Raw genomic sequence first — 27515 nt, forward strand, 5'->3', positions numbered from 1 at the left:
TTGGGAAGTTTTTAAATGCGCGCGCAGGGATCAGCCGGCACAAGAGTCAGGTGTCCGTTCAGCGCATCAAACGGACCATCAATAACTTTCTCATCGAACAGACACCATAAAAGCGAGAACTTGTCATTAAATTTAGTTTCTTGGATGTGGAAAATGAAGAGCAGTTGGATCATTCTTTGCGCGTTTTGCATCTGGAGTCCAGTTCACGGAACAGTTCGATGTAAGTGAAGTTTTCCGCGTATTAATATATTTTTTCATTATCAAAAGTTCGATAGCTTGTAGTTGCCAACGAACAATTTGCTTAAGTCTAGTTTCATTTGCAAACCTTAGGTTTTGTGCTTCAGTAGCCTCTGCAAATAGCGAAATATAAGGTTAATAAAGATTTCAAGTGTTTTAACAAAATGAATAGTCCTTTTTTTTAAAATAAAAGTTTAAGACTACTTAAAAAACGCTAGATTGTGGTAACCGAAGTTTGGATAAAATTTGGACAAATCCAATTGTTTTAATTAAGAATTTAACTCAACCGATAGATTTGTCAATATTTAACGACATTTGACGTTTTTTTTAAATAGTATATATTTTTCTCCCGTTTTATTAATATTTAACATGTAGCCTAAAGTAAAACTGACTGGCTATTTAGTATTTTAAAATCATACCAGTGACCGGTGTCCCACATGTGTTTATGTAGATTGATTACAGTGTAGCCTACAGTGAATTGCTGTGCAACAAAAATACTGTTAGAGGCATTACCTCATACTGTACATCATAAAACCGTCAGATCATAATAATAGCTACTATAACTATAACCAATACTTCTCATAATAATAGTGATCCAGGGAAAATCTGCTAACTTGTTAATCTGTATGATAAACACATCTAATACTACAAAAAAATTCAGCATTTAATATGCAATACTGCTCTTCTTTAAAACCTTTTTAACAATTTAAATAATATGTGTAAAAAAGTAAAATCATATGGATTTTGTGTTGTAATAATGACCTTTTTTGTTATTAAATTGGGTAAAATTAAAAGATACGAGACTATAACTAATGACTTTATGTTCTCATTTGTTATAATAACACAATTATGAATTTTACAACCTTTTAAAATAACAAATATAGAAAGATTATGGCATAGATTATAGCATGTCAACTGTAAATCATTTAAAAAATATAATTTGATTCTATAAGGTGATATAACAAAAGCTAAGGTTATACTTTTGTAAATGTAGATTACCTTAAACTAATATTGAATTGAAAAATCATTTAAAACTGAAAAATACTCTACATCACAGTGAGTAAAAAGGGTCAATTTTTTTGGCAATAACAACAGTATCCAAGCAAACTGTCTTTTAATGACCTCAAAGGTAGTTTTTGCTTTTCACTGAGAGGCTGCGTGTCTGTTTCTCTCACCTTTGAAGGACCCTGATGTTACCACTTTAGCAGGATAGGAATACCTATACTGAGTGGATGAGGTTCATGCTTGATATGACCTCATAATACCTTTGTGATAAATTACCTACAAGAGTGAGCTTGTCCCAGCCACAAAAACAGTCAATTATCCAACATCCATTATCGACTGTGTTTTCAACATTACTGTAGGCCTGACCGAGCATTGGCTAGGCTGTTTTATTGCACATAATCGCACATGATCTAATGTGCTTACACAGCTGAAGGCTTTTCTCTTTCCCTTTTAAAAGTCATCCACCCTGGATGTCCGGCATGTCTTTGTTGATCCCCAGAATAATTTGTGGTTTTGTCTTTGTATGCGCCGATAGCTTATGGTTTGTGGCTTTGAGTAATTGTCTATATTGAGAGTGAGTGAATATACCTTAAGGTGTGGTGTAATTTACATTGGCGGCAGGTGTTTGTTTTTATAGCTATAAGACTGTCTTCGTGCTACTTTCCCATACTCAGAGCAATACCACTAAAAACTTGACTGGCGCCAGTTGTGTTTGACAATGTGATAATTAATTTTTTGCAGACTGTAAAAAGTCGACTTGTTCAGCAGATTCTTTAACCACAGGAGGCTGGGGAAGTCATAATAGGGGGTCCTCTTTGAAGATGGGGAAGTTATTGACACCAGGTAACTAATCTTGGCATGTTTTCTTGCAGCCTCCTCTGCCTGTTCATGTCATGGGAAGGCACGGTTCTGCAGAGCAGATCAGCTGGGATTGTACTGTTTAAACTGCCAGGGAAACACCCAAGGGAGGCATTGCGAAAGCTGTAAGGAAGGATACTACCACCAGAGAGCAGGAGACAACTGTGTGCCCTGCAACTGCAACCCTGCAGGTGAGTTTCTGCTTGTATTGTATTGTATTGAATTGTATTCCATGTTTTCAAATTATATTGAGGGCTGCAAGGCCTGGTCAAACATTATATTGCAATCAAAAAGTGTAAAAACAAAAAAAAAAAAGTGTCCAAAACCTTTCAACACAGTAAGTAGTAGGGCTGCACTATATATTATTTCCACATCGATATTGCAATGTGATCATTCCCAGTAGTCACATCGCAGAATATTCAATATTGAGTCTGGATTATAATTCATCATTTGCATGGGTTTTTGAGGCCTGTGGCTGTATGAGGATTTTAAAAGCATTCGGGCATGAAAAATTGTACCATTTGTAAATTTTATAACAATTATTCATTCATTCGTTTTCCTTTGGCTTAGTCCCGTTATTTATCAGGGGTTGCCACAGCTTAATGAACTTATCCAGCATTTGTTTTACACAGCCCTTCCAGCGGCAACCCAGTACTGGGAAACACCCATACACTATCACCTTCACACAAATACACAAGGGTCAATTTATCTTATTCAATTTACCCGTAGTGCATGTCTTTGGACTGTGGGGGAAACCCAACATGGGGAGAACATGCAAACTCCACACAGAAACAACAATTGGCCCAGCTGGGACTCAGACCAGCAACCATCCTTATAACAATTATATTTATTGACTTATTTATACAACAAAAACTATGTAGTATGATTTTACACTTGATTATTCAATTACAATTAAGAAAACAATAAAACACTGTTTTTTTTTTGTCTTTTTTATTGTGTTCATCTATGCTTGTAGACTGTTAATTATATTTTATGCAGATGCACTGCCCTACAGAATCATCAAAATCAATCTAAATGGTAAATTCTTTCCAATTAGAGATATTCAAGTCAGCTGGTGAAATTTTATTCATATGGCAATATAAATTGCAGATTTAGAATAATAAAATATCACAATGTTATATTTTTTCAATATCGTGCAGCCCCAATAACATGGAAAATCACAGTAAAATTTTTTTTTTTTACTAATATTCTAAAATCTGCTCTCTAAAATGGTTTGCACACTTAAAGAGATAGCTCACCCACAAATTTACATTTATTTACTCACCCTCAATTGGTTCCAAAATTACATATTTTTCTTTCTTCTGTTGCACACGAAAGATGATATTTTGATTAAAGCTGAAAACCTGTAACACTGATTTCCATAGTAGGAAAAACAAAGACTATGGAAGTCGATGGTTACAGGTTTCCAGCTTTCTTCAAAATATCAGAAAAGGTTTGAAAAAAGTGAAGGGTGAATAAATGATGACAGAATTGTTTCATTTTTGGGTGAACTGTCCCTTTAAAAATGTTATTTATTTAAATGCAAAATATTAAACCAAATGGCATCCGCAAACAAAGTATGGTTAATTGACTTCTTTGAGACCCATTATCAATTATTTTTAACCAGTAAATTCCCTTTTGCCATAGTTTCTGCATGTAGAAAGTCAAGTCTAAAAAAAGAAAAGTGAGTTGGCACTAAATTCCTTTCGAATAAATGTTACTATATTGGATATTATGTAGGCCTATTGCAAAAAAAAAGTGCAACTAGGCCAAAGTCATGCAAATAAGCATATAAAGGAAACAAATTACTGCAATAATGATCCATTCCTAGACTCCTATTAATTTGATTATGTTGGACAAGCTGTGCAGTTAAATATTTGTATTTTTTTAGGGGCAACCTTACAATTAAAAGAACTTAAATGCATGAAATTTTTCTGTCCAGGTTCTCAAGGACTTGTCTGCAGCAGTAATGGGCAATGCACATGTAAACAGGGAATTCATGGAGACAAGTGTGACCGCTGTCATGATGGTTCTCCAGTCACTGCCAACGGATGCGAGCCTTTAAGGTGAGAACGCTGATTTCTGATCTCTGTGTCTAATTATTAATATACAGATTTGTTTAGTGCTATTAATCTTCTTCTTATGCAGGCTAAGCTGTTGGTCACGTAACAATGGCCGTCTCACATATAATACAGAGGAGTGTCTTCCCTGCTTTTGCAATGGCCATTCAAATGTGTGCAGCTCAGCCGAAGGGTATTCCGTTTACAACATTACTTCACCTTTTGAAAATGGTGAGTTTGAGGTGTAAACTCTGGTGTAAGTCAATCGGTTTTAATTTGGCACTTTGTTGATTTAATGTTATCCTTTACTTCATTTCACAGGACCTGAAGGGTGGCGAGCGGCAACTGCTCAAGGTGTGAACCCTTCACAAGTTCAGTTCAGGTGGTCTCCCACTCACAAAGACCTTGAGGTCATCTCGAAGGAGATCCTTCCAGTTTATCTGTTTGCTCCAGGTATGTGGATTCATTTATTGGTTGTATCAATAATATATTTCCATTACGGTTGGGCGATGTCGACCAATTTGGCATCGTACGTGTCTAATGTGAAACATCGCGGTAGATGATGGCATCATTGTCATAAGCGGCGGTGAATTAATTATTTATGAATAATTCATTAATTTATAACGAGTTTAATTAGTTGTTGCCATACCGTTTCAACTGCTTGACCCGCATGGTCTTTGTTTACCCGTAACCAAATCATACATAAATAGATAAGTTACACACAAATTACCACCTGTCAATCACTTTTTGCAAATGATAGGCAGAGTGATCTGTGTTGTTATAATGGCGTCGACAAACTTGGTTGGTAAAAAAGGTGCACAACCAACAGTATCTGAGGTTTTCACTAAAATTACTAAGTACAAGCGTGAAAGATAAAGATCGAAGCAGTTTACTGACGTTAAATATCACGTTTAACAACTATAGTGAGGCGTGATCCAGTGGTACATCCTTGATAAACTAAATATATGGGTGATTTCACAATTGAGTACATTTTGCATCTCATAGAGAAATCTTCTTTTATTTTTCAAAAAACAAAACTTTAATGAAATTTTATCATTTTCAGTAATAAATAAAATGATATAAAGTAATTTATAAAATAATGGTTGTATGAGTATTTTGTCTTGACAAAATTAACTCTGAGATTCACACTATACTTATTTTTGACTGTTTCTGCCTCCTACTCATACATTTAGCTTCAAATATAATTCATATAATTAAATCTAATTTCCATCATTTTTGTGTGTGTACTCTCACAAAGTTATATATTAGCATTTTCATAAAACATCTGTTTTCTGTATTATGTGTAGTTTCAGTAATATAGTAATACATTTTGTGACTGTCGCTACATTCTGGTCAACTCTCTTACAATAGCTATAAAAATGCATAATAGTCTGCAGTGCTTCCCACAGATTTGAAATATACTTGCGGTGGTAGCCAGATTGAATCAAACCAAATGGTTAACTATATGTGACAAATAAAACATGATAAAAATCTTTACAATAAGTTTATTTATTATGACACTGTTAAACAGAGTTTCTTTTAAATGGGTTAAAGTAACTGTTTCTGTTACTTTTATGCTATTCAGGAGCCATGTGCACCCCAAAAGAGAAATAAATGACAGAAAAAGGTATAAAAACAGACAATATCTCAAAAAATATCATAATTACAAGATTAAAACTTATAGATTATTTAAATAAGGTAAATGTGTTGATTAACTTAATGGTGTACATATAATTTGCAGCCAGTTTAGACCAGTCATTTCATCCTCCGAGTATGTACTAAAGTTTTTCTGAATCGTTTAGATCACAGAATTTATTATTTACTTTTTCTCTCGGTCCAAGCCAAGCGGAAAGTAGTCTTTAATAAAAGAGTAATGCAATATCACATATGAGCTTTAGAAGGCAAAAGCAAAAGTTGAATCCCGGACATTTGAGGAGATTTAGAAACCCAGGCCGGACGACCTTTTTAAATCCCAATTAGGTGCGTCTCTGTAGGTCTGCAAAACTAGTGGAACTGTCTGTGGGAGTGCTGACAGTTCTCGCACACACAGAACGAAACTGGTAAACGAGAGAAGATTTTCCACTGCTTAATCGATCATGGATGTTTGTTTATATTGGGCGTATACAAAAAAAAGTGTAAAAGGATGTTAATAATATTTTTTAAAAATGTGTCACTAATTATACATGGGCGGCCATTAATATACCTGGGCCCAAGTAAAGTCTATGTGTGGGAAGCACTGGTCTGTAAAGCACTGAAAGAAAAAGCATTTGACTTGCTTCAAGTAATTTCACTTTCTCTGGGGGGAAAACCTGGAAGGCATTGAGGCATGTCACTGTTCTTCTCTCATTAATTTAAACAAAATACTTCTGGAGACACCAATAGTAGATGTGTCAACACTGTTATTGTGATATTTCAGTAAATTGTTTGTGCGTCTGTCTGTTTTACAGCAACCTACTTAGGTAATCGGGCCTTGAGCTACGGTCAGACGCTCACCTTCTCTCTGCGTCTGGACAGAGGTGTCCGTCGTCCCTCCACATCTGATGTTGTTCTAGAAGGAGCAGGTCTTAAAGTATCTGCCTCTTTAGGGGACTTGAGAACCGTGGTGCCCTGTGGCAAGAAAATCACCTACACTTTCAGGTAACATTATCATTAGGAATAACTAGAGCAGTGTGTACTTTAAAAATGCGAGGGGTGCTTATCCTGCCTTAATATCTAGTTCTGCGTGATATATGGGAAGCATGTTAATTGCTGCACTTTTTTAGGGATACTTCGATTGTTCTCTTTCATTCCATATTCAGAATAAATATTTTAATATAAAGGACATCAAGGGGAAAAAATATTTTCACTTGATTGGTCAGGAAATTAGTGCTGAGGAAACATTTATTATTATCATCAATATTAAAATCAGTTATGCTGCTTAAAATATTTTTAGAAACCAGTTAGTAATGTCTTTTTGGTCAATTTTGATCATTTTAATGTGTTCCTAGCTAAACGTAGCCCTTTCATTCAGATTTTTGAATGGTATTAAACATCAGTAAAATAAAATAAATGAATAAAATGTAAAAGTAATTTTTAGAAAATCTCAAAATGAAATACATTTTTCTATTTTGTTACAATTTCACAATTACCGTTTTAGAGAACATTATAAAATCTAAAAATAAATAGATACAATTATAGTTTATAGATTTTTTCTTGTTTATTTTCTTTATTTGACAAAAAAGGGTAATTTAGTTGTTCTCATCCAAAATGTACAAATATCAATTCATCATTATCAACCAGAACTTTTACAAGTAAATACAAATTTTGAAAGTTATATTCATTATTAGATTGATATGAATTATTGTAATGTATATTACTGTACATAATAGACTGGACGAACAGCCGGGCAGCAAATGGAAACCACAGCTTTCATCTGCAGAATTTCAAACACTCTTGAGCAATCTTACAGCCATTAAGATTAGAGGGACATTTGGTGAGAATGGTGAGTATTTTATCTCTGTACTCTGTAATGTATCAATGAGCTTCATGGATTGTTGAAAACAAGTGCATAAGCAGGGATTCACATATGTTTTTCACTCTGGTTCTTATAAAAGCACTTGGATGCTTGGTTTGCATGTAGTGTAATGCATTTAATATCACTACAAAATTATTAATGATAGTAGTGATAGTATTATAGAATTTTTCAAAAGTGTAAAAATACTATTATAGGGTAAAAATGAAAAGCAAGCATTAAGTATGGCATTTATTTATTCATTAGTATTTGAATAATATTTGAATTTCATTTTCTTTCAGTTTTATATTAATTGTCATCATTTTCTAACCTAAAATCAGCCGGCTTTTATTTTGTAGGGTGGATTGCAATTAATCAGATGCTTTGGTGGTTTTAGAGTAAAGTGTGTCAGTAAATGAAGTGTTACAGTTTCACATTTGCTCTAAAACAGCCAGCCCGTGGCCTAGATTTGCTTTCAGTTCGGATCAAATTGAATGCAGCATTACAGGTTTTCAATCTAAAATGTGATTGTGCATTAACAGCTCTGGGTGTCTGCTTTCCCAACAGGACGTGGTTATCTGGATGATGTCTCTCTGGTGTCTGCTAAGCTGGGCCCTGGCACTCCTGCGCTCTGGGTAGAGAAGTGCAGATGTCCTGCTGAATATGATGGACATTTTTGTGAACACTGTGCCACCGGATACAGGAGACGTTTTCCTGGTCAAGGCCCCAGAAGCCCCTGTGTACCCTGCTCCTGTCAGGGTGGAGCATGTGATCCAGAAACAGGTTTGTTATTTCACGATTTAAAGCAATAGTTCACCCAAAAATTAGCAATTACTCATACTTAGGTGGTTCTAAACCTTGATGAATTCACGCACAAAAAGATATTACAAGACATGCAAAGATATTCTAAAGAATATTTGGAAAAAAGTAGCCATTAACGTCCATAGTACACTGTAAAAAATATCACCATATTTACAAATGTTTTCCGTTTATTTACGATTGTGAATTGCGTTATGGAAATTTAGAAAATTCAACTCTACAGTTTAACAAAGTGACTTTTATTGACATTTTAGTAGATTTAATTAATAGAATGTAAAAGAAATAAAATATAGAGAAGTCTGTAAAATAACAGAAAATATGCCGCAGTTTCTGAAGGTTTTTGAAGCGTAATATACCAACCCAGAGCCAACTCCAACCCAGAGAATATATCACTTTAAACTGTTAAAAAAATGAAAAGAATTCACTTTTTAAAAAGCTTTTCAAGATTAAAAAATGTTGGAAGAAAGATCAAGGTCCCATAACGCAATTTAAATAAATGAGGAAAAACAAATACGTGAATCAAAATATACAGAAAACTGCTAATTTATGGATATTGTTTACAGTTTAGAATTAAAAAATAACTGTTGAAGTCAATGGCAATGGTTTTTTTTAGCGTCCTTCAGTATTTCTTACTTTGGGTTCAGCAGAAGAACGAAAGTCAAATAGGTTTAGAAAAAGTGGAGGATGAGTAAATGACAAAATGTTTTTAGATTTTATTTTATTTTTTACCATTTTTAACCAACTCGCCATGGTCATTGTTTGCCCAATTTATCCATGATATGTTTGTCTATGGCTAAACATGTATTATGTCACTGTAATGTGCCACTATCTTGAGTCATAAAATAATTATATTTAGCCATCATCTACTGCTAAAACAAATCTTAAAATGGCATTCATAACTTGTCTTCTTTTATCTGCTGTGACTAAAAATAATTAGCCTACTGATAACCGTCTCAGTGGGCAAAGGCATTGCTTAGCAACGTAGGTTGCTAAAACACAAGCAGCATGAAATTGACAACACAGTAAGTAGAGCTGTGGCGAAAAATCTTTCGAGAAATCAATTCTGCATTGATGCATTCTTGTGCATTCGGCTGAGTCATGCAAGTTAGCTTTTGTGCAATAGGAGATCTTGGAAAATGCAAACATTAGCCTGATAGCACTGAAAGCCTGTCAAACCCTGCAAATTGACATCAAAAGCCATGGGTCCTGAACACATGAATGCAAACTAGACAACAACACTACAGTAACATTCACCAGAGAGAAAACTTTATAGTTGTTGTTGATGTCTGCCTGCCATTCTTTTCTGAACCATGTCCGTTAATGTGCTGATGATGTAATCATTTCTGCATGGACATTGTGCTCTGAGGTTTGCAATTCCATATTTTGATAAACAGGTAGTACAGCCTATTGTAATGTTCAGTTGATTGGATGATTTTTTTTTCTGTTATTACACCTTACACACAATATTAAAATACATAAAAATATATTTGGACCACTAAATATAAGGATTCCTATCAGGAAGTGAAGAGATTTTCAACCAGCATAACAAAGACAATGACAATGTTTCGGAAGACCATGACCTGTTTCAGCTTTAATGTTAACACAGCTCATTACGAACACTCTTGTAATTTGTTTAAACCTTTGTTAACTTTGTTAATGATTATTGTAGGTTCACGTGGTACTTGTAAAAGGAATTGAGTGTAAGCAGGGTAACGGGTGTTTGTAAAGCATACAGCGCCATCTGCTGTTAAAAACCAAGCTCAGAATCGATTCAAGAGAGAATAGCGATACATTTTGAAAACGATTTTTTGCCACAGCTCTAGCAATAATTAATTAAAGCGATTTATATAGGTAAATTTGATTTTCTGGCATGTATAGGTGTAGACACCCAGTTTTATATCAATTAATTTTAACAACATGGGTCGTCAATAACATAATTTTAGTACAAATCAATGACTGAGACTTACTGAGAAGCTTTATGTCTATTAAAATCAACCATGGGTAATTTTTCCCTCATGCCGGTTAGGGATAACATGTATTTTGTTTTAGTTGTGAAGAAAAGTATTTGTCTGAGCTGAGGAATGTGGATTTATTGTGTTTGCAGGAGGCTGTTACTCGGCTGATGAGATCCCGAATCTGCAGATGTGCCCTAGGGGTTATTATGTGAACCGCCAACTGTCCAACTCCTGCCAGAAGTGTCCCTGTCCCGAGGGTCAATCTTGCTATGTGATTGGAGGAACACAGGAGGTGACGTGCACCCGATGTCCTCGTGGGACTACAGGTGAAAAACATGTGCAAAACCAGATGCTCTTAAAGGAATAGTGCATAGTTACTATATTAGATATAGTACTATATAGATACTACAACTTATTTGAATTTTCCCCTATTATTCTATCTTTTGTTATAAGTACTGTATATAATATATTTTTCTATAATGATTTGATGAATTCCCTAACTGTACTTTTCAGTTGTAGTTGTGTCAATGAGGAATATGAAGCATAATAACAGGGAAATGTCATGTAGATATTTTTCATGGACCAAAAAAATCAACCAAAGCAAATCAACCAAAACATATGAGTCTGTTATTAATTTTAGTTAATTACAACCATTGTTATTGTTATGGCTACTAACACTAAAAACAATTAAAAAAAAAACAATATTAGTTGTTGATTTGCAAGTACCTCGATACTGCAAATACCTCAATCTCGTCTCAAATGCAGGGGCGATAGAGCCTTTGCAGTTGTAGGTGCGAAACTATGGAATAAGTTACCATTAAAAATCAGAATAGCACCCACTCTATTTATTTTTGAATTGATGTTCAAGACTCATCTTTTTTCGAGCGCATTTAATATTCCCTAATGGCAGTTCCAGGCTATACTAAATGTATTCTTTCTTGGAAACTTACTGTTGTTACTATTGTTTTATATTGTTGTTTTTATTGTAGTGTATTGCTGTTTTTTACCTGCTACTGCTATTGTACAGCACCTTGGTCGACCAAAGGTTGTAATTAAGTGTGCTCTAGAAATAAACTTTGATTTGATTTGGTTGATTTGAAGTAAAATAAGTGTTAAAAAATGTTTTAATAAATTACAATAATAATTTAATCATATATTTTTTCCATTTTGTTTCAATAAAAACAAAAGTATGTCTAAAAATAAATAAATTAAGAATAATAACAAAATCAGTACCTGAAAAAAAAAGAAAATTAATACTAAAACATTTTTCTACATATGTGAAAGGACCATCTGTTGCTTTGTGTTGAAGAAAATGTGGTAAAATTGGAGATCATACCCAAATTTTTAGGGACTGTCCTAAGATTCAAGAATTTTGAAAAAATGTTAAAAAAGAAACAGATAAGATATACCCCTCGATCCAGTTGTGTGCTTACTGGGAGCACGGTCCAAAGAAATGTTTACCGAAGAAATAAGATTTGTCCTAAGGATATTATTACTGGTTGCAAAAACAAATGATAACAGTACATTGGATGGAAGAAGGTTCCCCAAAGGTGGCTCAGTGGATTCAGACTTAAACAGGTCTATGTAATGTAAAAAATGCTTACATGTATACAAATAAAAACTGTTATTTTTCTGAAGAGGTGGAAAAGTATTACAACATATTTAGATTTATTTATTATATATATATATATATATATATATATATATATATATATATATATATATATATATATATATATATATATATATATATATATATATATATATATACTTACTTAACCTATTATCAATGTAATTTGAGGTAACTACAATGTAACTTGATGTACAAATGTATCCCCTGAAAAGTAATTATGTTGGCAGTACCTTTTATATATTTATTTATTTTTATAATATTATTATTTTTTTATGTATTCCCTCCTCTGTGAAGGGTTCAATTGTTGGGAAGGGCTTGTTCTGAAAAAAATATATTGAAAAATCTTTTTTTTTTAAAAGGAAAAAAAAAAAACTAATACATTTTAAAAGTAAAAAAATAAATAAAAAAGTAAATATCATGAAATTTAAATTGGATATTTTCTAGATTAGTATATTTTAAATTGTGATTTATTTACTCATATTGTGTTCGTCGGGTAATTTATGGGACTGGCTGTCAATCAAGCTGTAGAATGTCAAAAGGTACTATAAAAAAGTAGAATTTAAAAAGTAATTCATATTACAAATTTTTCAGAGGAACTCAGAAATAAGCTTAAAAGTAAAAGAATTTCATTATTTCTGCATGAATACAGAATACATAATGATGCCTTGTTTACTAATCCTGCATTTTCCTCAGGTTCCCGTTGTGAAATATGTGATGACGGTTTTTATGGAGACCCTCTGGGAGAATACGGCCCTCGCAAACAGTGCCAGCCCTGCCAGTGTTATGGCCACGTGGACCAGAACGCTGTGGGCAACTGTGACCGGAGGACAGGGCAGTGCCGGAAGTGCCTGAACCACAGCACTGGCCCCAACTGTGAATACTGTGAAGCTGGATACCACCACAACTACCCCACAGAGCCATGCCAGGGTACAGATGAACACAAACCAAATATAATATTCCAGACAGAACCCAGAAGCATTATGGTCATCTGAGTTTTGCTTTTCTTTTCTCTTTGTAGCTTGTAACTGCAACCGACAGGGTTCTGTGTCCAATTCATGCAGTGATAAAGGCCAGTGCGAATGTAAGGAAGGATACAATGGACTCAGGTGTGAAGAATCAACATGTCCATCCTGCTTTAACCCAGTTAAGAGCAAGGTAAGACATCAAGAAACAATCATTGTGTTTCAAAATGTGAAATATTGTTATATATAATTAATTAGGATATAAAGATCACATTTTCTAGTTTAGGATATTTTTTTGAAATGTAATTTTTTTGTTTTATTATTTTGATATGGTGGTCCCAACCTAAAGAAACATATCTTATTTTTACTGTTAATAACTTTTGTTTTGCTTTAATGTTTTTGTAATAAATTGAACACAAACTTTTGAAATTAAATTTCAAAAGAGCAGAATTTATTTGAAACCCAAACCTTTTGTAATGATATAAATGACTGTTCATTAGTAAAATGTGTTCCTTATTTTTAAAAATGATGTGGGTCAAAAACGTGATGTATTATTTTGGAGTTACTCATCAATTTAAATGTAAAAAAGTTATTTAATATACATAGTAGACATATTACATGCACATAAAGCTTCTGCTGTAATGTAAAATTAAGATATTGTTCTGTAATTATGTCCTTGTGAATATATATAAATAAACATACTCATTTGAAACAAAATTATTATACAAAATGATTAAACAAAATTATTTAGATTCATAATATAAATTATAATTTATATTAATATTGTTATATAAATTTCTCTCCTCTGATGTAAAAAAAATTCAGTGATTTCCCAAGTGATGTTTAACAAAGAGTTAAAGTATTTCATAATAAAGTACATTTTTCATCTACAGAAAGTTTGCTAATATTTAGCACATTAAAAATTAATAATAAAATGCAAATAAAAAATGCTAAGGTCAATAATAAAAGCCAATTGTTTTCAACTGGTTACAGAACAAACCAATGTTGACCAACAGCTTTCTAATATACATACAGTTGAAGTCAGAATTACTAGCCCACTTTAAATTTTTTTTCTTTTTAAAATTTTTCCCAAATTATGTTCAACAGAGCAAAGAAATTTTCACATTATGTCTGATAATATTTTTTCTTCTGGAGAAAGTCTTTGTTTTATTTCAGCTAGAATAAAAGCAGTTTTAAATTTTTTAAAAACAATTTTAAGTACAATATTATCAGCCCCTTAAAGCTAAATTTTTTTCTATAGTCTACAGAACAAACCATCGTTATACATGACTAATTACCCTAATCTGCCTAGTTAATCTAGTTAACTAAGTTAAGCCTTTAAATCTTACTTTAAGCTGTATAGAGGTGTCTTGACAAATATCTAGTCAAATATTACTTACTGTCATCATGACACAGATAAAATTTAAGTTATAGTATTAAGCTTAGTATTAAGTTATAATTAGAAATGAGTTGTTAAAACTATTATTTTTATAAATGTTGAAAATCTTCTCTCCGTTAAACAGAAATTGGGGAAAAATAAACAGGGGGCTATTAATTCAGAGGGGCTATTAATTGGGGCCTCAACTGTATTTATAGTATATTGTTTTGTATTATAAATATATATACTTTCCTGACAAAATTTTTTGGTTTAGAAACCAATGTTACACTGAATGCCATTTTAGTGAGTGTCTTCTGTAAGTCATGAGATTTACAGAGAAATAATGATCATTTAGTTTGTGCTATCATGTCAAAATGAGCACTTTACACTGTGCACACTGTGAAAGAAGAAATGAGCGAGTCCTGCTGGGTTTGATGACTGTTTATTATCTGGCGAATGATATAACGGTATGCTGCTTTGGAGCTGATCTTGATCACTGACTGTGTGGGAGGAATTAAATGTGCCGTTTGCCCAGGGAGCTGCTCCCATAGTCAAGACTGATTTCAGTCTTATTGCATTTACCACATTGAACAGGAAAAACAAATGTTTGCTTAAGTTAAGACACTGCAGTTGAAGAGTGTAAAACGGCTACTTAATTATTATCACTATACTTCACCAATTGATTGATTACATAAAATGTAATGTTTAAATATGCAAATGAGGCTTCATTCATGCATTAATTTTCCTTCGGCTTAGTTACTTATTTATCAGGGGTCACTACAGCAGAATGAATTGCCAACTATTCCAGCACATGTTTTATGTGGTTTATGCCCTTCAAGCTGCAACCCAGTACTGGGAAACACCAATACGCTCTCGCATTCACACACTGACTCATACACTAAGGCCAACTTTGTTTACCCAATTCACTTGTAGCCCATGTCTTTGGACTGTGAGGGAAACCGGAGGAAACTCACGCAAACTCCACACAAAAATGCCAATTGGCACAGCCGGCACTTGAACCAGCGTTCTTGCATACATATGAAGCACAAAGATCTGAAAATTTAATCAAGTCAAATTCTCAAAGTTCTTGTTTACTTTTATTTTAGTTATTTGAATCACTTTTCATTGAAATTCAATTTTTCATGCCATAATTCAGAAAGTACTGTGAACAGCCAGGAAAAAAACATTTCAGGAAAAAAACACAAGTTACCTGATTATATACATTTATACAAAAAAAATTTAAATAATCAGGTAACTTAAGTAACTTATGTGACAACAGAGACCAAATGCAGGGTTTAATAGGAGAATGGCCAGGCAAGCAGCAATCAACACAGGAACAAACAGATGTATATGTGCAATCCGGAGTCGTGGTCAATAAACAGGCGGTTGGTCAAAAGACTGGCAGCATACAGAGTAAATAAACAAACAAAACAAAGTAAGGGTTTAACACAGCAAGGCAAAGCAAGGAAAACGCATCATAATGTTCACAATGACAGATAAACAAGACTCAGCAAAGTCTGTGTGTTTGAAAGGTGTAAAAATAGTCTGTGTAATTAGTCCTAAATGGAGTATCCTGGCCAGGTGTGTGAGTAAAGTGCATGATGGGATTTGTAGTGCAGTTGAATCTAAGTGTTGTCCAGCAGCCTGCAACTGCAACACTGCTGGTGATCATAACAGTAGGAATAAATCCCTCTCTAAAAAGCTATAAAATACAGATAAGAATAAAACTTTAAAGTTAGTAAGTGTTGCTGAAGTGGAGATTTATGGCTCAGAAAAATTTGAGGAAAAAGACCTTTAAAAATACGTGTTGCAATTGAAATAGACAAAAGTTGATAAAGTGCATGAAATAATAATAATTAATTTAAAAAGTTTTTTATTTGTGTATGTGTATGTTTCATGATTTTTTTTTCATTTGTTTATAACTTTATAAGTTTAAAACTAAAATAATGATTAAAATAAATAATAATAATATGTACTTAAAGACTTTTAAGTTTTGGAAACTTTTCTTTTAATTAGACTAAAAAAAAAATATTAATCTCAAAATTAGCAGGTGAATAGAAAAAACATATTTTCCTCTACAGTGTCTTACATGAATGTAAGCACCCAACTGTTATGTAAATTATGATACACAAATATTTATCCTGTGTTTTATCAGATAGAGGTCTATGCACGCCAGCTGCAGGAAATGGAGGATTTATTTAAGGGATTTGAAGGTAATGATGCTCCAGTCAGCAATGCTCAGATGGACCAGGCTGTTCGGGCAGCAGAGGTTATGGTTCGAAACCTGGAGAGCAGAGCAAATGAACTCACAAGTAGGAAAATCCTTTCTTTGTCAGGTTACATTTTATTGTTTCCGTTTAGCTAATTGAATATATATTTTAAGATTTGTTTTGTGCCAAACAGACACGGAGAAACAGCTTCAGGATAAACTGGCAAGCATTAGCCGATCTCAGCTGAGAGAGGACAGAAACATGGAGGCTTTGTTGACAACTGTGGATGGGATCAGAAACAATGATCAACAGTACAGGACAGAAGTTTCTGAAATCCGTAAACTCATCAGTGATGTCAGGTCAAAGCTGCAGCAGGCCAAACGGGACATCCAGGAGATTGTAAGCATATCTGGATTATGTTTTTGAACAGATTCTATCTTCTTTGCAATGGGATTAAACCTGGTGACTTTGAGTGCATCAGGAGAGTATTCATAGCGCTTCACTTTTTGCAAATTTTTTTATGTTACAGCCTTATTCCAAAATGGATTAAATTCATTTATTTCCTTGAGATTCTACACACAATACCCCATAATGAAAATGTGAAGAAAAAAAAATTAAATTGTTGCAAATTTATTAAAAATGAAAAAACCTGAAAAATCACATGTACAGAAGTATTCACAGCCTTTGGCGTGAAGCTCTAAATTGAGCTCAGGTACATTCTGTTTCCACTGATCATTCTTGAGATGTTTCAGCAGCTTAATTGGAGTTCACCTGTGATAAATTCAGTTGATTGCACATGATTTGCAAAGGCTTACACCTGTCTATATAAGGTCCCAGGGTTGACAGTGCATGTAAAAGCACAAGGCAAAGGAATTGTCTGTAGACCTCTGAGACAGTATTGTCTCGAGGCACAAGGATGGGGAATGTTACATAAATTCTGCTCTGAAAGTTCCACTGAGCACAGTGGCCTCCATCATCCATAAGTGGAAGATGTTTGGAACCACCAGGACTCTTCCTAGAGCTGGCCAGCCATCTAAGCTGAGTGATCGGGGGAGAAGGGCCTTAGTCAGTGAGGCGATAAATAACCTGATGGTCACTCTGTCTGAGCTCCAGCGTTCTTCTGTGGAGAGAGGAGAACCTTATAGAAGGACAACCATCTGTGCAGCAATGCACCAATCAGGCCAGTATGGTAAAGTGGCCAGATGGAAGCCACTCCCCACCTGGAATTTGCCAAAAGGCATCTAAAGGACTCTCAGACCTTAAAAAAACATACTTCTCTGGTCTGATGAGGCTAAAATTGAACTCTTTGGAGTGAATGCCAGGTGTTACGTTTGGAGAAAACTAGGCACCACTCATCACCAGGCTAATACCATCCCTACAGTAAAGCATGGTGGTGGCAGCATCATGCTGTGTGGATGTTTTTCAGCAGCAGAAACTGGAAGACTAGTCAGGATAGAGGGAAAGATAAATGCAGCAATGTACAGAGATATCCTGAATGAAAACCTGCTTCAGAGTGCTCTTGACCTCAGACTGGGGCGACGGTTTGTCTTCCAGCAGGACATTTTTTTTTTTTACCCAAAGCACACCACCAACTTATCAATGGAGTTGATGGCTTCACAACACCTCTGTGAATGTCCTTGTGGCCCAGCCAGAGCCCAGACATAAATCCTATTGAACATCTCTGGAGAGATCTGAAAATGGCTGTACCCGTCGCTTCCCATCAAACCTGATGAGGTACTGCAAAGAGCAATGGGCTCAAAAAATTCCAAAGACAGGTGTGCCAAGCTTGTGGCGTCATATTCAAAAAGACTTGAGGCTGTAAATGCTGCCAAAAATGCATCAACATAGTACTGAGCAAAGGCTGTGAATACTTAAGTACATGTGATTTTTCAGGTTTTTTATTTTTAATAAATTTGCAACAATTAAAAAAAATTTCACATTGTCATTATGGGGTATTGTGTGTAGAATTGAGGAAATAAATTAATTTAATCCATTTTGGAATAAGACTGTAACATAAAAAAAATGTGGAAAAAAGTGCTAGTGCAAAAAAGTGCTATGAATACTTTCCAGATGCACTGTATTTGAAATTAAATCGAATAAAAACATTTACAAGAGAGCTAATCGTTTTGACTTCAACTGTGTGTACTCAGTAAAATGTGTGTAAAATGGTTGTTGTTAATAATCCTCAGCATTTCCCTTGTGTGTGTTTCAGGAGATTCCCTCAGGTGATGCTGTCCCAGGTTCTGACACCTTGTCGGATCTGGTTCAGAGAGCCGCTGATCTTGCTGAGCAGTGAGTTGTGTGTTTTTCTCAAACGCTGCTAAGTCAAACAACACAAACATGTTCTAATGCAACAACATGACCATTGCTTAGCCAACAAAGACAATAATTAGCACTTATGTTTACAGTTGTTACACAGAGCGTCAGGTTTTATTGCAAAAGTAAAAAGATATTTATTAGGCCTCTTTCACCAACCATTCTTATGAACAAATCTGTTCTCAAACACCACATACACACTTTTAATTCAAGAATTTTAATTTAAAAAGGCACAGTTTTTTTTTTGTTTTTAGGAGAGCAGGTTATACACATATTAATGTAAACCCTTATTATGTCTTGCGTGTATCTGTACAACAAAAATAGATGCTTTAATTTAGCCCTTTAGCCCTTTAATTTAACTATGGGGTGTTTCCTATTTGATTTTAAAAAATCTGGCGCATTTTTTTTAGTCCAGCAATTAAACAAACCTCAAAAAAATTATATTACTCATTTTATGGCGGTTCTCTCTATGGATTTCTTTAGTAAAAGGCAAAAGATTTATACAATATGAAGAGAAAAATAACTGTATTATATGGCACAATTAAACTTGGGAAGACATGGGACTCACTATTCTTAAGAACCCAAGCTGCTTAAGATGATGTTGTGTATCTGGCATAGATTGTTTTTTCTTGTAGATGAAATTTTTTGAGAACTAAAATTTTTAAGAAGATATTGGCAAATGAGCCCCAGTAGATCTTTGGCAATAGCACTTTATCATAAAAGATTAAAACTTGATAATTATATATATATATATGGTTTGCTGTAATAACTATTAATGATTATTTAAGTTGATTGCTTTAATTACATTCGTGACATTATTTGCATTTAGTGTTGTTTTTCGCCAGTGTTGCACATGCACATTTTTAGGTTTTTACTTAACTATTGATTAGACTTCCATGCCATATTTAAAATGTACATATAAAACTGAGTGAATGCTTTCCTATTAGGCACCAGGGTGAGGCAGTGACGGTGGAGGGCATTGCAGACAGTTCTCTGGCCCAATCGGAGAAAGCCCTGGACCTCATCCGAGGCGTCATCAACCGAGAAAATAAGGTCAAAGAGGAGATCAGGGACCTCAAAAGAGAGTATGTTGAAAAATACTGTTAAACCAAATCTCCGGCATTCATTGCGGGGTGGTAAGACTGTGACCTTACTTTCTGCTGATGTATTTGTCAGATATGAAGCGGATGTAAATAAAGTGCTTGACATGGACAGAAAGGCCAATCAACTGACTGATGCAGCTGGAAAGGAGAGCGGAGAGGCTCAGAATGCTCTCCAACAGTTATCTGACCTGGAGAAGAAGCTATCAAAGCCTCTCACGGTACTGGATTAAATGTTATTGGAAGTCTTTGTGCAGCCTCCTATTAGTTTCCTTAAAAATATGTACTTCATAAAATGAACAATGTGTTTGTTTGTTTGTTTATAAAATATAAAAATAAGAAAATTAATTATATAAAAAAATTAATATTACAATATTTTTATATTCAATAATTTACACCATTGGTTAAAAATAAAAAAGATAATTAAAGGTAATACCACAATTCTGACTTTTTCTTGCAAGACAATTAAAGGTAATCTCATAGCTATGATTTTTTTTCTTGCAATCCTAAGTTTGTATGTCCACATTTTTTTATTATTTCTTATAATTTTTTCTATTTTATTTTTCCCAAAATTATTTTTTGCAATTGCTTTCCCCACAACTCTGACTATTTCATAAAATGTTGTGTTTATGTCTTGAAGACTTATTTTTCTTATTTTCCACAAGTCTGAGTTTATATTTCATGCCATTCTGTTTTTATTTAACAATTCAGATTTCTTTATTCAAAATGTAATTTTTTTCTTTGCAAATGTGTGTTTAAAGGCTTTCTCACATTTCTGATTTAATTTTTCTCAATTCATATCTTGCAATTATCTCGAAATTGTGAGGTATGAACGCACATTTCTGACTATCCAACATGCATAGTTGTAATTACCATTAATAAATAAATGAAAATGTACTGTTTCACATTTAATTTACAATTTAAACAGAATGAACTGAGAAATAAAGTTACACATATTACTCGAAATGATCTTACAGAGTATGAAATTGGGCTTTTTTTCTTCTGAACATAGTATATATGGGTTTTTAGGTAGGTAGAGTTTTTAGTCAGACTCTTTCCTTTTTTTTTCTGCAGAAGGAGATGGCTGGTGTGGTTTCCATGTTCGATAATCTGAAAGGTTTGGTGGAGGGAAATCTATCCCAGTACAGTGACCTACAGCAGTATATGCTTAATGAACAGAAGGAGACAGGGGATCTGTTCAACAAGGCCAAGAATTTCCAACAGGTAAACAAAATCCTTCCTCAAACAAATTCATAAATAACTAAATTCAATGGAAAAAGATGTGCAAGAATGTGGTTAAAAATGTTAATACCTGATAATTACATTCAAGAATTTGCAACCTGATTTACTTATTTCGCAATGTGATTTACATTTTTACCCAAATCTCTGTGCAAACACTGACTTTTAGTGCATGTTTAGATGAGAAATAAACCTAAAAATGTTTAATCTGATTTAAGATTCAAGACAAACTTCTTGCCAGGGCAAATGCAGCAGAAGCAGTCAAAAATCAATCTTTGGAAATCTTTGCCAACAACAAGGATAGCCTGGAGAAGACACTAGAGACACTCAAAGGTACATATGAATGATATATTACCATTCAAAACCTTGGGGTTACGATTTGTTTAATGTTTCAAGTCCTCTTTTACTCACCAAGTCTGCATTTGTTTGATTCAAAATACAGTGACACTGTTTAAAGTGTCTTTTTGTTTGTTTGTTGATTTATTTATTTATGTCTATTATGGCAAATTAACATTTTCTGAATCTTATTTCAGTCTTCGTTGTCATATTGTCCTCTGGAAGTCATTGAAAAATGCAGTTGTGGTGCTCAAGGAATATTTATGTTGTATAGTAATACTTTTGTAGATGTTGTAAAGTTGAGTTCATTATTTTTTTTGTGAAAATCATGATAGATTTTTCCCCTGGCATTCTTTGATGAACAGAAAGTTTAAAGGATATTTCACCCAAAAATTAAATATTTTTTGATTGTTTATACTTCTGTTGAACAATAAAGAAGATATTTTGAAAAATGTTGGAAATGGGTAACCATTCATTTCCATAGTATTTGTTTTTCCTACTATGTAGGATGATAGTAGGTCAATGGTTACCGGTTTCCAACATTCTTTAAAATATCTTCTTTTGTATGCAACAGAGAAAGACAATCAATCTGGTTTGGAACAAGTAAATAGTGAGTAAATGATAACAAAATTTGTATTTTTGTGTGAACTATCCCTTTAAGTGTTAATCATTATAATTCTTTAAGCATTAAGAAAGTAGTTTTTAGATTATTTTTATTTTACAATATCAGATTCTTAGAGATCAAATCTTATCCACCCCATATGTCTATACAGTATATTTCAACATAATGCTCTACCATCAAATAAACTACCCAGTACAGCTAACCATAACCATTTAAAATGTCTATACTTCTTCATTGTGTCTCTACTCAGGATTCGATGATCAGATTGGTGTTAAAAAGGATTTGGCAGACGCCGCCATCAGTAAACTTCCAGTGATCAATACCACCATCCAGAACGCCATCGCTGATAACATGCAGACTCAGGACATTCTTGACGCAATGGCTGATCCCTTCAGGGACGCTCAGGAAACCATTGACACTCTCACAAGCAATGCAAACAAACTAGAGGTATAGTCTTCGCCGTTTTATTTTGGAAAAACTGTTTGTACCAATGCTATTATTTTGCCAATTTCAGTTTTTCACAATGTCTGGTTCAAGGATCCGAAAGAGACAATGCGCATTTAGGCCATGCCCACACAGGGGGAAAACAATCAAAACCTCTCCGTTGACTTTCTGTTGAGGGAAGCTGTCATTTCTGACATAACAAAAACAGAACAATATCCAAAAGCTGCTACAGTATGTGACAACGTCTACAGTGAACAAGCTAAAAAAAAAAAAAAAACCAGAACTTAGTTTTTTATAGAGGAAGAACATCACACATGACGTCACACGGGTCACCGGTTGCAAAAAAAGAAAAAAAAAATAGCAAACATGTGGTTTTGTGCGGTAGGATACTAAATTCATAGTCCAAAAATAGAAAACGCAACTTTTACCATACACCACACTGCTTTTAATGCCAACCGCAGACGTCTTTTGCTAAAAGGGAGCTGAATGGAGTGATGACCTAATTAAAAATGCTCGACTCTGCAGTTCTCATGTTATATCAGGTAAGTTCACGCTATGCTGAATCAGACACATTGCTCGTTTTTGTTTGCAGCAATGATTTCAGCAAAAACAGGTAAATATGGTTAATTAAATTGCGGACACTGAATGCTTAGAATGAAATGTAAAAATGTAAGCTCACATACCGTGCCATACATGTGCAGTTTGCTGTCAGAATGCAGTTGTTTTGTTTGTTGATGATTACCCGGGCCTTGTATAGCTCGGTCTTCTCTTGGCTTTGTCTAGGCAGAACCTCGGTTTTAGCACTACAAAGTTTTGAATCTGGTGATCATGGAACATTTCACATGACCACGTAGAGCAAAATTGTTGGCATCCAAAGACTTGTAGGCCTTTAACTTCTCTCCTGTAAAATCACTTGGAGTTTCAATGAGATAGTTGTATATTTCGGGCTGGATGCTTGCCATTTCGTCTTATTCAATATCCATTGGGAGGGTGCTATCGCAAATTGACCTGTCAGAGGAACGCCACTCACTTTAACGTTAATTTTGCAGAATAACTGTGCTTATCACTGGGTGACAAGCTGTTATAATACGCTGAAAGCATTATGTATATAATATGTAATCATAAAACAATAACTTATTTATAAGACAATATCAAATTCTGTACCGCATCATATGTCATTCCTCGCTGTTATGCTAGCGCTCCAGTTTATTTTCTGCAACCTCGCTGCGCGTGCATCCTGAATGTTTACAAACTGGTAATTCGTCTATAAGCTGTCGACTTCAAAAAATAGTGTTCAAGGACACAAAAGTAGAGCGCAGCATGTCATATTAAAGAACTGACACTACACTGAAAACTTGCTGCTTGTTTAAACTACTTATTTAAAATGAGTTAAAACAACACAGTTCTTAAGGATTTTTTGGGGGACAACTTAATTGTTTTATGATCATTCCACTTAAACGGTTAACCGAATTGTGTTGGGAAAACATGAAGGAATTGTGTGGAACCCAGCATTTTTTACAGTATACGCCTGTTGCAGAGAAACCTAATAAATGTCAAGAAACATTCATTATTTTTTAACCATGTCAAAGGATTATTTCAGTGCCCTGATGTAAACCTGAAATGAGGAGATTGAGAAACTAAACTGTATTGGTCTATGTAAGTGTGCCTTTTCTTAGCTTTCTTTTCTTGGACAAGTAATCCAACAAATGATATGAAATTGCTTTAATATTTACAACAATTTTAAGTTATTATTATTTTTTTGTTAATACAATGTCAGGACAAGACAAGCTTTTGTTTGTATTAGCCACTTGAGCTACAGCATTTGCCAACATAAATGCTAACTTACTACATATCTGCTTAAGAAGTTGCATTCTCCGTGAATAGTAGGCTACAGCTTATTTTACAGAAATATATAAAACTGACATTAGGATATGTGACTCTAGTGATAAAATGTTCGCTGGACGCATACTGCAGGTATTCACCCATTCTTCCTGCTGATACTTCACATTTTATTGCCTGCATCTACTTTGTTTCCTTAAACACCCTTTTTTATCGACAGCTTATATTGTTTTTTGAAATACAAGTACTTTATTGGCATTCAAGCTTACGTAACTTTTAACGTCCACTGGAAAATATATTTTTTTAATAGATTTTAAAAAAAAACGGTTAAGAAATTATTCTTTTGATTCTGATTCTTGCTGATACTTCATATTTTATTGCCTGTATCCACTTTCGTGTCCTTTAATACTTTGAGTCGACAAAATGTAGGGGTTTGTTTGTTTATTTGTTTGTTTGTTTGTTTGTTTGTTTAAATAAACTTTCTTTACTGGCATTTATGGTTCTGTAGCCTTTAACATCCACTGGAAAATTGAATATTTTTATTGATTAAAAAAAAAAATTATTCTTCTGATTCTGATCATTTTTATTTGGAATACAAAATCTTTCTTCTGGCTTTTTTACTCAGTTTCTTTTAAGCGTGTTTACTGTACACCTTGTAACATAGCAGCTTTTAGATATTGTTCTGATTTTTGTTAAAAGTGCGAATTGATAAGAAGGGTGCTTCACTGAAATAGAAAGTCAATGGTAAGGGTTGGATTGTTTTCCTGCTTTTGGATTATGAAGCGTTGCGTTCTTTCTCTATCATATTCATAAAGTTCTGAATGCACTCAGAGGGTGTTTGAATGTGTCTCCACAGGGGATGACCGGTTCCCTTCCGTCTTCCTATGATATTTTGGAAGCTGCCAGTAAGCTGAAAGAGGACGTGGATGGACTGAAGACAAAAGCGTCTGTAACGAGGGACAGACTGAATGAAGAGAAAAACAAGGCAAAAGCACAGATAAATGAAGCCAAGAACGTAAGAACGCTTGCATAAAATGATTGGTGAAGGCTGTTTGATATCATGTCCACTTTGAAGCTTCATGCTGCATTTGATTTATTTTTAAAAAGGCTGTCGTGGAGTCCAATGGGGCACTTGAAAATGCAAAGAACGCCAGGAACGCTGTTAATGATACTCTACAGGACATCGCTGATATTATGAGCTCACTCGGTGAGTTTTAGCACTACTTCACTATATATGCCATGAGAAAGTATTCTATTTTAGTATTACGCTTTTAGTATTCATGAATATTTTGAATAAGCTCTTAGTTTTACATTTTCTATTTCTATTCATTTACATTTTAGTTATTTGATTGTTAAAGGGACAGTTCACTGAAAACTGAAAATCTGGATCATTTATTCATGTTTTTCTTGTTCCAAACCTTTATGGGTTTCTTTCTTCTATTGAACACAAAAGAAGATATTTTGACAAAAGCTGAAAACCTGTAACTTCCATTATGTTTGTTTTTCCAAAGTTTACAGGTTTTCAGCTTTCTTCAAAATATCTTCTTTGTTCAACAGCAAACAAAAACTCAAAAACAGAAAGATTTAGATTTAGAGGATGAATAAACTGTGACTAAATAAATTTTCATATCAGCATGTCATATTAGAGAACTGACGCTACACTGGAAAAAATAATTTTTTTTCTCATTCAAACTACTTATTTAAAATGAGCTGAAACAACACAATTCTTGAGATTTCATTGGGACAACTTAATTTTTTCATGTTTAATCCACATAAAGTTGTTAAAAGTATTAAGTTAACTTAATCGATTTGTATTGGAACAACATGAAGGAATTGTGCTTTCTTAGCTTCCTTTTCCTCTTGGACAAGTGATCCAGCAATGATTTGAAAATACTTTAATATTTACAACTATTTTAAATTATTATTATATATACAAACAATTGAAGTCAGAATTATTTAGCCCCCCTGTTTATTTTTTCCCCAATTTCTGTTTAATGGAGAGATTCTGACTTGGATGGAGACACTTCTATACAGCTTAAAGTGACATTTAAAAGGCTTAACTAGGTTAATTAGGTTAACTAGGCAGGATAGGGTAATTAGGCAAGTTATTGTATAACGATGGCTTGTTCTGTAGAAAATCTAAAAATTTATAACTTAAAGGGGCTAATAATTTTGACCTTAAAATGTTTTTTAAAAAATTTAAAACTGCTTTTATTCTAGCCGAAATAAATTAAATAAGACTTTCTCCAGAAGAAAAAATATTATCTATATATATATATATATATATATATATATATATATATATATATATATATATATATATATATATAGATATATATATATATATAACTCATATAAAATATATTAACTCATCATGACTATATTTTCCAGGAACTCCTGGTACCATCGATGACAAACGAGTGGCCGACTTGGAGAACGCCATCACTAAAAGCCGCAGACGCGTGGAGAACGAGCTGAGGCCCAAACTTAGGGAGCTGGAGGAGAAGGACGCCCAGCAGAGAGCCACCATTACAGGCATGATCAATGACATTGACACCATCCTGGCTGACATTGCCAACCTCGAGGAGATTCGTAAAAACATTCCCGACGGCTGTTTTAACATACCACCTATTGAAAGGCCATAAAGCACATAAATCCCAATGTCACGTAACATATGAACTTATCAACACTGCTTTTTATCTAAAGAGTGTTTATCGCCTCTAATGTGTGAGAGAATTTTTTAGTATTTATTTTTGTTGAATTTTTAAAAACAAATTATTACTGTGAAGTATGAAATGAGATGAATTATATTTCTGTTTTGCATAATTACCAAAGATAATTCCGTTTCAGAATAATAGATCAATATTAAAACCACATCTGAAATGAATTGTTTACACCATTTTTAACGTCTAGTGAAAAATGTTGTCAATTGTGAAAGAAATGCACAAACTAACAACCTTCGTTCTTTTGTGATCCTTTTTGTTTTATTAAATTCAGTATTGTCATCGAGAA

The 27515-nt window shown here is 33.8% G+C and overlaps 1 protein-coding gene and 1 non-coding gene across 2 annotated transcripts; one reads left to right on the forward strand and one right to left on the reverse strand.

Moving 5' to 3' along the window:
* On the forward strand, positions 1 to 27515 carry lamc2 (laminin, gamma 2). The gene is made up of 22 exons (XM_056478104.1): positions 1 to 220; positions 2115 to 2291; positions 4043 to 4166; positions 4249 to 4391; positions 4482 to 4613; positions 6608 to 6797; positions 7529 to 7641; positions 8218 to 8433; positions 10574 to 10750; positions 12751 to 12984; positions 13076 to 13212; positions 16553 to 16709; positions 16801 to 17006; positions 18820 to 18899; positions 19871 to 20008; positions 20100 to 20244; positions 21098 to 21247; positions 21481 to 21595; positions 22471 to 22667; positions 25360 to 25518; positions 25611 to 25710; positions 26895 to 27515. The coding sequence occupies exons 1-22, from the start codon at positions 16 to 18 to the stop codon at positions 27146 to 27148; spliced, it is 3549 nt and encodes a 1182-aa protein (XP_056334079.1). The 5' UTR covers positions 1 to 15; the 3' UTR covers positions 27149 to 27515.
* LOC130215085 (U5 spliceosomal RNA) lies at positions 19332 to 19448 on the reverse strand. Its single transcript, XR_008835652.1, has one exon. It is a non-coding gene; the product is annotated as a U5 spliceosomal RNA (small nuclear RNA).

The sequence above is a fragment of the Danio aesculapii genome, chromosome 2, assembly GCF_903798145.1.
Source record: "Danio aesculapii chromosome 2, fDanAes4.1, whole genome shotgun sequence".
In the NCBI taxonomy this organism is placed as follows: domain Eukaryota; kingdom Metazoa; phylum Chordata; class Actinopteri; order Cypriniformes; family Danionidae; genus Danio; species Danio aesculapii.

What these genes read in the sequence shown, in the direction of transcription:
- lamc2 (XM_056478104.1), top strand. Translation starts at nt 16, where the DNA reads ATGCGCGCGCAGGGATCAGCCGGCACAAGAGTCAGGTGTCCGTTCAGC. An exon ending in ATGTCCTCGTGGGACTACAG is followed by an intron (nt 10,751 to 12,750) that starts GTGAAAAACATG and finishes CATTTTCCTCAG; the next exon opens with GTTCCCGTTGTGAAATATGT. An exon ending in ATCAGGGACCTCAAAAGAGA is followed by an intron (nt 20,009 to 20,099) that starts GTATGTTGAAAA and finishes TGTATTTGTCAG; the next exon opens with ATATGAAGCGGATGTAAATA.